Genomic DNA, 17,365 nt, shown 5'->3' with positions numbered 1-17,365 from the left:
ACAGAGCATAGAGTAGCCTATATATCCTGTACATAAACTGAGTTTCAGAAATAAAATGTGTACTGGAGTAAAAAGTGTGAAAACTTCTGTCCTGTTTTAATATATTTAAATATGCACATAAACTGAATGAGAGTTGGGAACTGCACCAAATGTGGACTACATTTTATGGTCGTTTTTTTTTTTGCGTTCTCTGTTTGCACTTTTCTGGGGTAAACAACCCTACTATTATTATAAGGGGGCAAGTTGTCGCATTTTAATGACAACAATGTGTTATAAATGAATACGGTTAATGAATTATATTTATTGGGTAAACAATTAGAGTATTCCATATTTTTGTTTGTTTCCTTGTTTTGCTATTTAAAGCCTGTAATCGGGTTTCACTGTGAGAAATTACCCTGTATAATATGGTGACAGGTGTTTGTGTCCTGAACAATAACAAATCAATCTGAAAACAAATCAACTAATTCAATAGTTTGAAAATTGTCAATACCTTTTTGTATCCAAGAATAGGTTATATACAGAGCATAGAGTAGCCTATATATCCTGTACATAAACTGAGTTTCAGAAATAAAATGTGTACTGGAGTAAAAAGTGTGAAAACTTCTGTCCTGTTTTAATATATTTAAATATGCACATAAACTGAATGAGAGTTGGGAACTGCACCAAATGTGGACTACATTTTATGATCCTTTTTTTTTGCGTTCTCTGTTTGCACTTTTCTGGGGTAAACAACCCTACTATTATTAATATAAGGAGAGCAAATATTAATGCACATCACTGTGTCCAAATAATGGAAAAATAATGCACGCCATATTTCACCCCATGCTCATCTGATGTATCAGTAGAGCAGCATTAAACCCGCCTCCAGCTGTCACCCTCCAATCAAACTCATCTGAAGCGCTGCGCGCACTTTCATGAATGAATGAGAGCGGCTTCAGGACAGCAATCCTCCCGGGACAGTCGCATCCTCGCTCTCCTGCACGGATATTACAACCTCTGTTTCTACCGTCCGCGCAAAGCATGGAAGTACGAGTCCCCTCGATCTCCCTCTGACACGATGACACTCTACAAAGCGGATTTGGTTGAGGAATGCCGCTCCGCGAAGCGCTCGGAATGGGACGCGCCCGCTGTCATTCGCGCGTTTGGCTACCAGCTGGTCAAAGTGAAGCGAATAAAGTCCTGAAGAGAATGGCCGTCTACAGAGCGTCCTCAAAGGGATGGCAACTTTTAGCAACGCGCCCCTGGACCTCCGGAGACTCTTGCAAAAACTAGTCATCATGTTTTCCTTCAGCATCATCTGCGTCTCGATCCTCTACTTTCTGCTGGGATGCTGCGAGCCGGACTTGGTGGACAGTTCGCAGAACTCACCGCTGGGATGGTACAATAAGACCGTGCTGAGAGAGATATTGACGGCGCCTGACTATGTGGCGGATGATGGCGTGGATGGAAACAGCTCAGGGAAGGACTGGACCGCGAGCCGGCGCCTCCCAGACGCGCTCATCATCGGAGTGAAGAAGGGAGGCACGCGTGCGCTCCTGGAGTTCCTGAGGCTTCATCCGGACGTCCGCGCGCTCGGCTCCGAACCGCACTTCTTTGACAGGCACTACATGCGCGGACTCGGCTGGTACAGGTAATAATGACACAGAAACGTGAATTGCATGTTGTTGTGCTTAGCCCGTTAATGATTGGAACTGCAATATAATATTGCTTTAAAGTACTTTAACGTAAACTTAAACACTGCATTCGGACTTCTGTGACATTAGAGCATGCTAGATCATTGTATGCACCCCAAAATGAAAATTGAGTCGGGGGTGGGGGGAATCCTTTTGTATTGTTAATTAGCTGGTGTCATTAAAATAAGCAAAGTTTAGTGATTGACACTTAAAGGGCCAGTGCACCCAATATTAAAATTCTGTCATGAACTACTCATCATCGGTACCGATATCCTCGTGGGCAGTGTGCCGACATATTCGGGTGTCCCGAGTTCGAGTCCCGGCTTGTGGAACTTTCCTGATCCCAACCCCTCTCCCACGTTGCTTCCTGTCAACTATCTGTCCTATTAAAACAAAAGACAAAATCCCAAAAATAAATCTTTAAAAAAATGAACTACTCATCCTAATGTCACTACGGAACACAGAAGATATTTTGGACCAATCTTGGGTTTCGAACAACATTAACTTTCCCTTAAAGGACAAAAAACACTTTAAAAAAAAAATATTTTCTTTTGTGTACAGCAGAATGAAGTCACGGAGAAAGTTGTGAAATTACTGAATGGTGAAATATTTTTAAATCAATCAATCAATAAGAACATTACATACCAATAAGTCAAAGTAACAACATAATAACAACAATTGCTGCAAGAGCAAAATAAATCAGTGCATAGTTAAAGTAAAATGCAACTGCATTATTCATGCACTGCATTGCATATTGGTTCCTTGGACAGTGGGCATCATAATATTGCAACTGCTACAGTAAAACTAAGCAGCAACTGTTATCCAAGAATACAATACAAAGTCACACATTTTATTTACAGTGCACTTACACTTTCCTAAACAGTTATGCAACTTTGCATGCAGCGTTTCTTTAGGATAGCTTGTGTTGTAGTACATTCCTTTATATTTTTATGTAATATGTTGGCAGGCACTGTTACATTTGCACAAGCTAACGCTACTGTCCGAAAGTGCGAATTTCACCACTGCGTGACCTCAATGCAATCTACTCCCAAAAGCGTATTATTTGATGAGGCGTGGTATCAGTATAACACTAGTCCATATTATGATATTCGTAAAGGTTTGAGTGAGAAAAATAATGCCATCTGGCTATTGCAATCCACTGAAGTGGGGCTGGATAGATGGCAGTGTTAATCATCTCTGGAGCTGTTGCCAGATGTTCCTTTATATTGAGAACACTTGTGTCGACTGCTGCATTTGAAATATGTCTTGGTATCTTGAAACATCTAAAAGTGTCTGGCAAATTTGGCGGATAGGGAATTTAGTCTGCAGTTGTTGGGAACGAGGCCTTGCACTCTTAGGCATCATGTCAATCGGTTATTTATTGGCTTGTCTAGAAAACAGAGTGGCAGGTTGATCAACAAGCCCATTGGCGATTCTGTCCGTATCCTCAATAAAGTCTCGCTCTCAATTTTATGGTTTGTCACGCTGCCTTTGAACTGTTCAGAGAGTTGACAAAACTCAATTACTTACCTTTTAAGCAGCTGATTGATTGTTTTGTCAATTCAAAATCGGCTCGCTTAGTGTCGGAGGCCACATTAAAATGCTTTTGAAACACTTCTACGGTTGTTGTTTGCCTGTAAGCATATTGCTTTGATATTCCTTTGTGTTCTGCACATAAATCCCCAGTGTTCTGCTCAGAGGAACGAGCCGAGAGCAGGCAGATTGTCATCTTCCTGGGACCAGATGGACCTCACAGCATGACGGGCCACTTGACATTATTGTGAGACCTGTCAATTGATCTTTAACCCGAGTCACATTTTCCACCAAACATAATGATCTGCGCCAGGGACTTCATATGGTCAGAGGAGCCACAGATAAGCGGACAAACGCAGATCCTGGAATCTGTCCACGCTGACTTATTCGGGTCTAATGGAATGGACCGGTCATTAATCTTGTTATCAAGCGTAGATTAAATCTGTAGGTGTAGGTGGGGGTGGGATGCTGGTTTTGCAATCTCAATTCAGATCTTTTCCAAAGATGGCAGAAAAGCGCGGATAAGATCTGGAACAAGGCCGAGGTGATAGATGGAGTTTTGTCCTTATAGTGTTTCTACGATTGATTGGCGCCAATGCTTGACCTTCACTTCACGCTAGAGTTAAACCGGTTAGATTCAGTTACAATTAGCAAGAGGTTTCATTCTGCCGAGACTCCGAGTTCAAGTTTCAAACGCCAATACTGTCACTTTCCTTTAAAGAAATCTATTTGCTGTAAGTCACCCTCAATAGTGCACGAGAAGGAGGGCGAACGCGAACAATATTTGAGATCTAAACATTATCCATCATGTGAGAGCTTTGAAACAGACATTTGCCGTTTTTGAAGCCTGAAAAGCATCAATATATTGATTCAGAGGTACTAGAGGGACAGGCGAGCCAAACCGAAAATCTCAAGACCGATTTCCTGGAACCATCCGATAAAATAAGAAGCATGTTTTTCTTCAGTCCTTCTGGAATGCACTTTCACTGTGATAATAGTGCTGCGTCACGCGCTGTAATTTGGTTTGCTGGTGTTGCATCTGATGTCATCACATTATGGGAATTAATTTGCAATTCATGGAGCGGTCATTAAAATGGCCGTTTAAATTCATACCCCTGTATTCACAGCCAAACCTTGATTTTGGCAAGAGGATTTGATTTTTTTTAACGTGCATATGTTTACACGCCAAAAAACGTAATTAGTTTGTGAGCATCCCTGGTTTTGTTATGCAGAAATGAGACATGCCTTTATAGCAGTTCATAGGCTTGTCCCGAGAGGAGCTTTTTTGAGGCCATTAATTATTAATGCACTTGTCTATATGAGTAGTGCATCTACTTCACAAATACATAGACTCATCAAAATACTGCTGCAAAATAGGATGGCGATATTAATAGAGGAATACAAGAGCTTTTACAAATGAAAACGATGAGATTTTGCAACTTCCACATGCTTTTCGCACAAACACAACAAAACAACATGATTCGTACTACAAGAGCCAGATCTGATTGTCAGTTATTATATATAATACTACATGAAATAGATGCCTGATGGCATCATGTGGGAGTCTGGTGTGAATTGTTTGTGTATATATGTTTATTTTGGCCAGGTGTCTGTATTGGCGTGAGTTAACTGTAGTTTATGGAATCAACATAAGGCTAGATGGTGCAATGGTAATTCAGCTCTCATTAGGTGTCTCAGGGGAGTGGGAATGGGGATCTGGCGTCTGAGCCCCTTGATGATGGATGTTTCTGGGAAGTGGACAGGGCACAGTTACAACTGACTGGCTTTTTAATGGCCTCTATATGCAAAGAAACGGATGGTTGGGCCCAAACACACACACACTATATATATATATATATATATATATATATATGGGTCATGGTAAAGTTGGTAAAATAAAGATTAAATATTTAACATATTTAAAAACAAATTTTTAATAACAAAATAATGAAAGTTACATGGCTCCGCAGCAATATTTCACTGCTCTACTGTACAATATCTTTCTCTGTAAATAAATAAATAAATGCTAGTAATGGTGGTAAAAGTAATAAAATAAATATTGACAGATACAAAAATTATAATGTGCCAGTAAATGTAATAAAAAAATAATAATAATAAAAGCTTGTATTGGTAGTTGGTAAAAAAAAAAGGGGGTAAAATAGTTATTTCACATATTTAAATAAACATTTAATAACAAAATAATGAATGTTACTCCACTGCAATACTCCACTGCCTCACTGTAACTCCTCACCTTAACTCTTTCTCTATAAATAAATAAATGCTATTAATGGTAGTAAAATAATAAAATAAATATTGAAAAATGTTGATTATAAATTAAATAAATAAATAAATAAATGTTTTAGTAATGGTAGTAATAAATCAAATAAATATTTAACAAGACGGTAATGACTATTAAGAATACTCTACTGTACAAACTCTGTGTATTTCTACTTTTGTTTGGATCCTCTGGTCGCTAAAACCACTGCACTAACACTAATCCAGTCTCTACAGTCCCCTCCCCCTCACACACACACACACACTTCTCCATCTCCCTGCTTCATCTGCCATCCATCAATACATCACACAGCTCTCCTATGCAAATAACATCACTTAGCCTATAACTCTTTCAAAATACACACTCCCCGAGCTCCCCCTGAACCAAAACACACTTTTATCCCATTATTGCCATTGGACACCCGCAACTTTATCTAATTACAGCTCTCTAAATTATACACACACACACACACACACACAACATCATCCCCAACACTGCCCACGCACAACATCATCCCTTTACAGTTCACCTAAATGCACAGGTACACACACACACACACACACACACTTCCTAATCCCCATTGTCTTACTGCAAGTGTATATTCCGTTTTGCTTTGCAGAATTTAATATTTAAAAATTGGTTTCATTAAATTGTTTATTTTTTCATGAATTGACCAAATTTTAGCACTTCAATATGCTTAATTTTCACAAATTATTCCAAAGTGTCAGCAGTGAAAAATGTGTTTAAGTATTTGCACAAAAAATGTACAGTTCATAACACGTCTTGCATTTCAATATTTTTCTGTTTTTATTCAATAGTTTTTTTTTTGCAGTTAATTTTTTATTGGTAATGTATGAGTCAAATACCAACTATTATACACTATAAACAAAGATTATTGGAGGACATTACACAAGAAAATACTATTTTGTTTTGTCTACTTCGAAATTTCATGTTTTCCATTTCCATTCCTTTGTAATTATTAGTGAAATTTACTAGAAATGTCTGACCAATTTTCCTATGTAAGAAAATTTGACCAATTGGATCTGCAAGGAGGAATGGCAGAGGATCCCCAAATCCATGTGTGAAAAACTTGTTGCATCTTTCCCAAAGACTCATGGCTGTATTAGATCAAATGGGTGCTTCTACTAAATACTGAGCATTTTTCAGTTTTTCTTTTTTAATAAATCTGCAAAGATGTCAACAATTCTGTGTTTTTCTGTATGTATGGGGTGCTGTGTGTACATTAATGAGGAAAAAAAATTAACTTAAATGATTTTAGCAAATGGCTGCAATATAACAAAGAGTGAAAAATTTAAGGGGGTCTGAATACTTTCCGTACCCACTGTATATATACACACACACACAACCATTTTTAAATCTTCTTTTAGAAATCTTCTTTTTATTTGATCAAAAATACAGTAAAACACTAATATTGTGTAAATATCATTACAATTTAAAATAGCTGTTTTCTGTGCGAATATACAGTATTTTCAAAAGTTCAGTCCATTTTACTAAAAATAATGAAGTACTTCAGAATGATTTTGTAATGTTTTTAAAATAAGTCTCTTTTGCTCACCAAGGCTGCATTTATTTGATCAAAAATGGTGAAATATTATCACATTTTAAAATAGCTAGTTTTGTATGTGAATGTTAAAATATAATTTATTGCTGTGATCAAATCTGAATTTTCAGCATCATTACTCCAGTCTTCAGTGTCACATGATCCTTCAGAAATCATTCAAATATGCTGATATGCTTCTTCTTCTTCTTTTTTTTTTTGTGCTAAAATGTTAAAACAAAGACATTCAAGCCATGTCAGTGTGGGACATTTCTATTCTTTAAATTGTAATAACGCACCTGTCCATGAGCGCCCAGGTGTGCGAGAGCTGTTTATTTGTAAGTCAGCATTTCTAAAAATGAAAAACGAAAGGCTTCATCATCCCATTAAACAGATTCATTGGAATGAAAAAAATCATATTACATCCATTGCTGAAGACAGGGTAATTGCCTCACATCTGTTTGTGCACAGCAAGCTGCTGATGAGGCCATAGAGTGGCCCATCTACAAACTCCACCTGCCACCCGCAGCAGCTGAGGCCCGCATTACCATACCCCCATCATGATCAATACCCACGGCACCATTTGGTTTATTCAGGATACCTCAGAGAGGCCCGGCCAAATGCAGCCTCAATTAGGGGAGACCTATCCACCGGCTCCTGTGGGCTGCTGGGATTGGACGACACCGAGCAATGTGCCAAACAATGAAGCCGCTTCAAAGCTTACAGACAATCCATACTGCTTAGATTGGTCTTCATGTTCTGTGAACATCTAACTAACAAAGACTTACCTGTTCTGAATCAGGCCTGGCTTTGTGTTGGATTCTGTAAAATGTGTCTATTTTAAGTTTTAATTATTCAGAATATCATGCCAGCTGATCATATAGCCAATTCAAGATTACAAAAAGGCTGTTTAAGTTTTACGCAAATTCTCACAAGCAAGCATATATTCAATATAAACTGAATTACTGACTTCAACTCACAGGCTAATCTGAATTCAATTGATGTTCCTTTGGATCAGTATCTTTGTTCTTATCTTAGATTGTCTCAGTTAATTTAAAGCAAATAAGAATCTACTGAATTGTGTACATATATTCACTAGTGTCCACAATAAAAAAGTAAAAATCTAGTAAAACATCAGAAATATATCTATTTATTCCTGGTTTTAAAAAAACTCATAATCATCATTATTTTCATAAATGTTTTAAAGGTATCTTTTCAAAGTAAAATTATTTTTTTTAAATATAAAATGATCAATTCAGAAATATCACTGATGTTTTTGGGCACTCACACATGTCATTAAAGATCAAATTATATTTTATTTTATGAGACTTATTGACTTTGACACATCATGTCCTGTGGATAAAATGTTTTTCAAATATCTAATATGCAGTGAAGCAGCTTTGTTTTTTTCTCTAAGAAATACTCCAGTCTTCAGTGTCACATGATCCTTCAGAAATCATTCAAATATGCTGATATGCTTCTTCTTCTTCTTTTTTTTTTTGTGCTAAAATGTTAAAACAAAGACATTCAAGCCATGTCAGTGTGGGACATTTCTATTCTTTAAATTGTAATAACGCACCTGTCCATGAGCGCCCAGGTGTGCGAGAGCTGTTTATTTGTAAGTCAGCATTTCTAAAAATGAAAAACGAAAGGCTTCATCATCCCATTAAACAGATTCATTGGAATGAAAAAAATCATATTACATCCATTGCTGAAGACAGGGTAATTGCCTCACATCTGTTTGTGCACAGCAAGCTGCTGATGAGGCCATAGAGTGGCCCATCTACAAACTCCACCTGCCACCCGCAGCAGCTGAGGCCCGCATTACCATACCCCCATCATGATCAATACCCACGGCACCATTTGGTTTATTCAGGATACCTCAGAGAGGCCCGGCCAAATGCAGCCTCAATTAGGGGAGACCTATCCACCGGCTCCTGTGGGCTGCTGGGATTGGACGACACCGAGCAATGTGCCAAACAATGAAGCCGCTTCAAAGCTTACAGACAATCCATACTGCTTAGATTGGTCTTCATGTTCTGTGAACATCTAACTAACAAAGACTTACCTGTTCTGAATCAGGCCTGGCTTTGTGTTGGATTCTGTAAAATGTGTCTATTTTAAGTTTTAATTATTCAGAATATCATGCCAGCTGATCATATAGCCAATTCAAGATTACAAAAAGGCTGTTTAAGTTTTACGCAAATTCTCACAAGCAAGCATATATTCAATATAAACTGAATTACTGACTTCAACTCACAGGCTAATCTGAATTCAATTGATGTTCCTTTGGATCAGTATCTTTGTTCTTATCTTAGATTGTCTCAGTTAATTTAAAGCAAATAAGAATCTACTGAATTGTGTACATATATTCACTAGTGTCCACAATAAAAAAGTAAAAATCTAGTAAAACATCAGAAATATATCTATTTATTCCTGGTTTTAAAAAAACTCATAATCATCATTATTTTCATAAATGATCAATTCAGAAATATCACTGATGTTTTTGGGCACTCACACAATTAAATTCAAATTATCAATTAAAGATCAAATTATATTTTATTTTATGAGACTTATTGACTTTGACACATCATGTCCTGTGGATAAAATGTTTTTCAAATATCTAATATGCAGTGAAGCAGCTTTGTTTTTTTCTCTAAGAAATAATAATAAAAGACATCTACTTAAAAAAAATTAGTTTAAAGAATTTTTATTCTTTTAAGAGCCTTTTTATGTTATTATGGTGCTATATCACCCTGACATTTTTTTTACTTTATGCTCCCAAAGATATCAAAATAATTGTCTTTCAGAAATCAGAAACATGCTCATCAGCGGAGGTGCATTTACATTTTATTATTGTATATTAAATAATAATATAGTATTGTTGGATAAGTTAATAGAGTGCAACAAATAAGCATTGACCCATATCCAGTGTTATTGAACACATTCCTCTGTATCCCGTAATGTTCAATGGTCGGTGGACATCAGAAATCCTTGCATTAGCTGGAGGACAAACTCTCAGTGGCACATGCAAGTACGAAGCGGTCACATCGCTTGAAGCAAGTGAATAATTAATGGCGGGATCTAATAGACTTGCTGGCCCCATAATAGGCATAGGTAAACAGGGAAGTCTTTAGGCTAAGTGCTTTCTCAGATGAAGTCATTGATAATGCAGGGAGGTCTGGGGATTGGCATGGCTGACGTGTTGTTGTATCGATAGGAGCTTGCGCTGCAGGGACGGCTGGCACAGCGATGTGAGTCTGTCCCCTGCCAGAGGACACTAGAGGCATCATATGGCCCATCCTCAGTGACCCATCTGAACAGCATGATGACAGTATACGTCTTTGTCATCTCTTTGATCAAATGCAATCTGGGTCTGACCCACTGAGCCTCGTATATTTAAAAACTGTGTCCTTGATAGTTTGGAATTCCACAGTTACTTGCTTTTTTAAAGGTTTACTTGTAATGTTAGTAAAAGCCTTGTCGTAAAATATCATATTTTATGTATAAAACTATAACTATATAATATATAGTTTTGCATAACCATTTTCATTTTATGAATGGTCATGTTCATCAATTTTATGCCCAATAGTTAACCCAAAAATAAAAATGAGCTGAAAACGTCCTCACCTTTAGGCCATCCAAGATGCAGATGAGTTTGTTTCTTCATCAGATTTGGAGAAATGTAGCATTGCATCACTTGCTCACCAATGGATGCTCTGCAGTGAATGGGTGCCGTCAGAATGAGAGTTCAAACAGCTGATAAAAACATCACAATAATCCACAAGTAATCCACATCACTCCAGTCCATCAGTTAACATCTTGTGAAGCCAAAAGCTGCATGTTTGTAAGAAACAAAACATTTTTAACTAAAACGAGTCCATAATAACACTTCCTCCAGTGGAAAAGTGGTCTGGTCTGACTCAGGATAGAGAAAACATGCACAAATGAAACACCGTTTACAAGCCAAAACAGCTATAAACAACTATGTGGGTGGATTTTGATGTGAGAGGACAATAGGAGATGGACTTTTATTATGTCATTATGGATTATGGACTCGTATTTTAGCAACGGTTAATGATGGATTGCATGAGGATGAGTACATTTTCAGCAAATTTTCATGTATTCGTGAACTGTCCCTTTAAGAAACCCCCCCTGTGAATTTCATTGGCCACACCCCACAGGAAGTTGAACTGCAATGACGTGAAATTTACAATTCAGAAAACTTAAACAAGTAATGCATTCTGTTTGTTAAATATAAAGAACTATAGTTAAATGAAGTACACATTTCTATAGATGACATTTCAAACAGATTTGGCCTATTAAAATTTTCCTCAAAATTTCATTCAAGGCTTTGTCAAGCCATCAACCAAAGTTTGTCTTGACAAAATTGCCATTACAGTTAAAGATGACACTTAGATTAGATTACAGTTAGATATTGATTCTATAAATTTCAGTTCATTTTATTTTAATTTTACTTTAATTTGATTCACAATTCCGAATCCTGTTTACGTTCAATTTTAATTAAATAGTTAAAGAATAAAAAAAAAAAAATGAAGAATAATACTTCTTATTCTCCTCATTCACAATTCCGAATCCTGTTTACGTTCAATTTTAATTAAATAGTTAAAGAATAAAAAAAAAAAAAAGAAGAATAATACTTCTTATTCTCCTCATTGGCCAGGTTTCTGATCACGTAATAGGCATCGCTGACATGTAAATGTGGGCGGTCTTGCATCCATGCATTTATCCACTTTGATGTCACCAAATCACAGAAGTTCAGAAAGAGTCTATTTTTGTAGTTTAGTCTCAATAATTTTTGGTTTTGAGTTCTGAACGTTCTGATCGTTTTATTCATCAATCATTTTTATCTTCTGATAACATTCTGATTCCTCATAATATAATGGCTTTTATTACCACAGAAGTAATTTGTTTTATCTGAGCACATTCTTCATTATCTACTTTGTCTTGTGTTTGACTGCTGCTCTGTTCTGGCATTTCACGCTCAGTTTTTGTTGGTCTATTTGACTTCTCAGAGCTTGATAGATTTGGACTTGGAGTCCCTTAAATAGACATTAGTTGTGGTCGTGTTGCAAAGGCAGGTGGGGTGCAGGTGGACCATTAAAGCTGGTGCGCCTGTGAGCCACTTAAAACAAATGAGTCCCATCTGCCAACGCTAAGAAAGACATGCGCACATTCCATTTGTTTTCCCGTGTATGTTGGTAACCCGCCGTGATTGATGCCGGCTGCACATCTGCACGATAAGCAGCATTACTGATGCACATTCGGAGCCGGCTGACTTCTCATTTACAGCCAATAAGAGGCACAGTGGAGCGTGTGGCCTGGGCTGATCTGCTCGAGGACAGAACGCTGTGTCACCTCATTAGGTCATGTGCGCCGGGCCGCTGGGGGCGGGATGTGATTTAGATGATCAATACTGGGCTGGCAGTCGCGATCCAGCTCTTAAGTAAAACAGATGTGTGGAAACGCAAGATTGATGGTGGTAGGGAAGGAAAAGTAAGTTTCTAAAGTAAGTCTACTTTACTTGATGACTTTCCTAACTCTTCTTTATTGGTAATCAGATTAGAGTTCAAAAGTGCAAAAAGTATGTAGCAGTGTTATTTTAGTATCAATGATATAAAATACTATAGTTTTTGTTAATATTTAGAATAAAATTTTATTTTTATATTATATTTTCTGTTTTTATTTTAAATTTGTTTAAAGTTTTGGTAATTTTGTCATTTTATGTCATTAGCCCCCGGTTTCACAGACAAGGCTTAAGCCTAGTCCTAGACTAAAATGTAAATCTGAGCTGTTTCAGCTGAAAGAAACGTGCACTGACTGATCTTAAAACATGTCAGTGCCTTTGTTTTGTCTTAAGATGCACACCAGTAATGCTTTTTTTTTTACTAAGGCATGTTTATAAAAATTACTTAAATGTCCTGATTGAACTATGGCCTAATCCTGGTTTAGGCTAAGCCGGTCTATGAAACCGGGCCTAGATTTTAATTATTTTTTTTTTTTTGTAATTTGAATTATTTGCTTCAACTTACTAAACAAAAATAATAAATTTTGCCCTGGCAAGTGGCTGAAATAAAGAAAAGTTTAATGTTTTTTATTGATTTAATTTTATTTCAGTTGATATGTATTCCATTTCAAGAAATTACGTTTTTATGATTTTAATTTAACTTATCAATGATAACCCTGGTATTTAGATGTCTGAAGGGACTATTTCAAATTTAATTGTCATTTGTTTAATTTTAAAATTTATTCAGCTAGAAAAAAAAATGTCGACATACTAAGTATACAGCTTAAAGGAACACTCCACTATTTTTGAAAATAGGCTCATTTTCCAACTCCCCTAGAGTTAAACAGTTGAGTTTTACCGTTTTCGAATCCATTCAGGCGATCTCCGGGTCTGGCGGTAGCACTTTTAGCTGTAGCTTAGCATAGATCATTGAATCTGATTAGACCGTTAGCATCTCGCTCAAAAATGACCAAAGAGTTTCTATATTTTTCCTATTTAAAACTTGACTCTTCTGTAGTTACATCATGTACTAAGACCGACGGAAAATGAAAAGTTGCGATTTTCTAGGCTGATATGGCTAGGAACTATACTCTCATTCCGGCATAATAATCAAGGAACTTTGCTGTCGTACCATGAGTGCAGCAGGCGCAATGATATTTTGCAGAACTCTAGGGGAGTTGGAAAATGAGCCTATTTTCAAAAATAGTGCAGTGTTCCTTTAAGTAACACTCTTAACCTGTGTTACATTCCTCTGGATAGACAGATGGCGCTGTTATGTCCCAAATGAGGAATTTCCTCTTGGAAACTTTTTTGACTTTTTGGCTGCAGTTTTAACTGCTTTTAAGTTATGATAATGTAGGGTTTGTTTATGTTCTTCATGTAGTCTCAGTTTTTTTTTTTTTTTTTTACAATAATAAATGTTTATATGAGAAAAGCTTTAGCATTTTACATTGTATACAATAGTACACAATGTACTACAAATAATATATTTTCTTCCTCATTCTACGAAAAGAATCCATGTGCAATCATAAAAAGTCATTTTATACACCCTGTTTAATTCTGAAGCAAATTTTGAGCAGCAGAAATAATTTACTTTTGCATTTATCCTTACCTCTTACAGTTTTAATATGTTCGTATTTTATAGTGAATTCTATGTAGAAAATCCATATCAGAATAATAATTGTTTTCTTAGTAAGATTCTTTTAATATTCTGAATTAGTTTTAATATTTGTATTTTTCCATTTTCAAAATGCTCCATTTTAGTTAAACTAGTAATTTTGTTGTGTTTTTGTAAATTTGTGTTTTTTTTGTCAATTTAAAAAAAAAAAAAATGTGTCTATATAGTTTTTATTCATTTTTATTTATTTTCATATCCTACATTAAGTTAAACTAAATGAAAATGATAAAAGTTGCTTTGGCAAATAGCTTAAGTAAAATATATATATTTTTTTACTTAAGTTATAAGTTATATTTTATTGCATTTCAGTTCAATTTTATTTTGTAAATTTTGTTACTTCAAGTTTTAGTTTTAGTTAATTATAATAACCCTGTTTAATACACCCTATTCTTAACAAATGCCATTTTCTCAGTAAAAATTTAAACATTTAAAAACAAGTTAAAACAATAGAGATAAATTTACTCGAGGCTAGGCTTTCCAGAGAATGAATCTTCAATATAAATGTACTTTTGACTTACTGCACAGGTTACTCAAAACAAGTGAACATTTCTGATGTAGTATTGACTGATGTAAAGTACCGTATTCGCCCATAAAAAGACGACCCCCGATTATAAGACGACCCCCCTTTTTCCAGATGTACCTTTTGGAAAAAGGCTTTTTAAAAACCAAATCTTGTTTTTTCTCAGTAAAACACATTTTGTCTTCAATTATTTTCATATTGCATATTTTTCCTATTTTAATTTTTGTTTTGAAAGTATGGTAAAAACTGGTAAAATGTACCAACAATCACATTTAAAAAAAATACAACTTTTGATATACCATTAAAAAAAAAAAAAACAGGTAGCCCATCTGAATTAGGACATTTAGGATATCCATCTAATAGTAGCCTACCAAAATCTTATTAACAGTAGAAGTAGAGTTGGTCCCATCAGGCTAACGTGACAGTCACGACTCATGCAGCTGTAAGCTTTTCTTTTTCTTTTGTTTTTACTCGAGATCTTTACAACACGCATTACATTACGTATTTCATGGCACACTCGTTTTATGCGGTTTTGGCGCCACCTAGTGTTGTGGGTGTATTATTGACATGTCAAAGTCTAGACCCTGAATATAAGACAACCGCGTTTTTTCAGATGTATTTCCAAGAAAAAAACATAGTCTTATATTCGGGACAATACGGTAATATTTCTACTTCAATTAGTTTTTTTATATAAACATGTTTGTTGGCTGTCATAAAAACTTTATGGATTTATTCGAACATAAATAAAACATTGAAGAACAGTAGAATTTATGTTATAACTGCAGCTGTCAGGTTTTCTTTTTCTTTTGTTTTTACTGGCGATCTTTCCAACACGCATTACATTACGTATTTCATGGCACACTCGTTTTATGTGTATTTGGCGCCACCTATTGTTGTGGGTGTATTATTGACATGTCAAAGTCTAGACCCTGAATATAAGACGACCGCGTTTTTTTAGATGTATTTCCAAGAAAAAAACATCGTCTTATATTCGGGTCAATACGGTAATCAAGTATCCCTGCTCTTCTCATCTTTTAGGAGCATGATGCCTAAAGCCCTCAACGGGCAAATTGTAATGGAGAAAACGCCCAGATACTTCGTCTCCCCAGAGACGCCGGGCCGCATCCACGCCATGTCACGCGACATCAAGCTGATCGTGGTGGTGCGGGACCCCATCACCCGCGCCATTTCAGACTACACCCAGATCATCTCCAAGACGCCCGACATCCCCAGCTTCGCGAGCCTGACGTTCAAGAACCGATCTATGGGACAGATAGACTCTCTCTGGAGCCCGCTGTACATCGGCCTGTACGCCAGACACCTGGAGCGATGGCTGGCCTACTTTCCGCTCTCGCAGATCCACTTTGTCCATGGTGAGAGGCTGATAAGCGACCCGGCGGGCGAGTTGGGCCGAGTGCAGGACTTCCTCGGCCTGCAGAGGATCATCACAGATAAACACTTCTACTTCAACAAGACCAAGGGCTTCCCTTGCCTCAAAAAGCCAGAAGGCAGTAGCAAACCCCACTGTCTGGGCAAAACCAAAGGCAGAACGCATCCTAAAATCGACCCGGAGGTCATTCAGAAACTGAGGGAATTCTACCAGCCTCACAACCTCAAGTTCTATCAAATGGCAGGCATGGACTTTGGATGGCAATGACCTTTTCTGACCATTAACACGTAATGGCTCCATACTGCGGTTGATTTCTTGAGCATGAGGCTTAAGATTAAACTCATAATGTCGGTCTAAAATGTGATATCCTAGGATGGCCGATGGCTCCGTAGCTGTTCAAATCAATGCGTCTGCCAGATAAATAGAGGTCTGCACACTTCAGGTTACAGTAGTCTTTTCATACCGTCGGTGTGACTCAGCTTGAGGGAACTGATAGAAATGACCTTAAATCATCCGTTTAAGTAGCACTTTTCTGCTCTTGCCATTTTGATGTCTTTTTTTACGTTGCTTAGTCAAGCTTCAATCATGTCTGTTCGATCCTTCGTATCAGAAAGAGTCTGGATTTGAAATAAACTGTGTAGCATAGACATATTTGTCATCGTTGCAGTATTTACACAGAACAGAAAGAGACATTGTAGCGCCTCCGTGTGGGCTGGTCTACAATCACATTCTACATCCAGTGGCTCAAATTGGTTTAGATTGTCTGCTGTAATTGGTTCAAATGTAGACAATATGCAGATGAGGCCGGTCCTTTTGAATTTCCCCTCTGCATGCATGAATTTGCACTAGTCTGAAATGCAGCCCACTAGAAAGCCAATAAATTATTTTAAGTTCCTGTGTAGTTGCTTTTGCTCTGTTTAAATCCCCCAAATTGGTCAAATGTAATATAAATGTTAATGCAAAATAACCACTTAACCATTTGTTTTTTTTTCAATGTTTCATATAATTCTGAAATAAAATGATTAACTGTATCACGTCAACAAAATCACCTCATGGTGCTTTTGGCTAATAAAAGTGCAAAAGGTGAACTACCATTCAAAAGTTTGGAGAGTTTGATGTTTTCAAAAGAAAGCTCTTCTGCTCACCAAGGCTGCATTTATTTAGTCACAACTACAGTAAAAACAATAATAATGTTAAATATTGAAAACAGC

The 17,365-nt window shown here is 36.7% G+C and overlaps 1 protein-coding gene across 1 annotated transcript; it reads left to right on the top strand.

Moving 5' to 3' along the window:
- The first annotated feature begins 915 nt into the window (after positions 1–915).
- Positions 916–17,075, top strand: hs3st3l (heparan sulfate (glucosamine) 3-O-sulfotransferase 3-like). Its single transcript, XM_016528124.1, has 2 exons — positions 916–1,630; positions 15,803–17,075. Exons 1-2 carry the CDS (start codon positions 1,218–1,220, stop codon positions 16,419–16,421), a joined length of 1,032 nt encoding a protein of 343 aa, XP_016383610.1. The 5' UTR covers positions 916–1,217; the 3' UTR covers positions 16,422–17,075.
- The last annotated feature ends 290 nt before the right edge of the window (positions 17,076–17,365 follow it).

This window comes from Sinocyclocheilus rhinocerous, unplaced genomic scaffold (genome assembly GCF_001515625.1).
Source record: "Sinocyclocheilus rhinocerous isolate Xijiao unplaced genomic scaffold, SAMN03320098_v1.1 scaffold792, whole genome shotgun sequence".
NCBI lineage: Eukaryota > Metazoa > Chordata > Actinopteri > Cypriniformes > Cyprinidae > Sinocyclocheilus > Sinocyclocheilus rhinocerous.
This window is presented reverse-complemented; position numbering and strand designations above follow the sequence as displayed.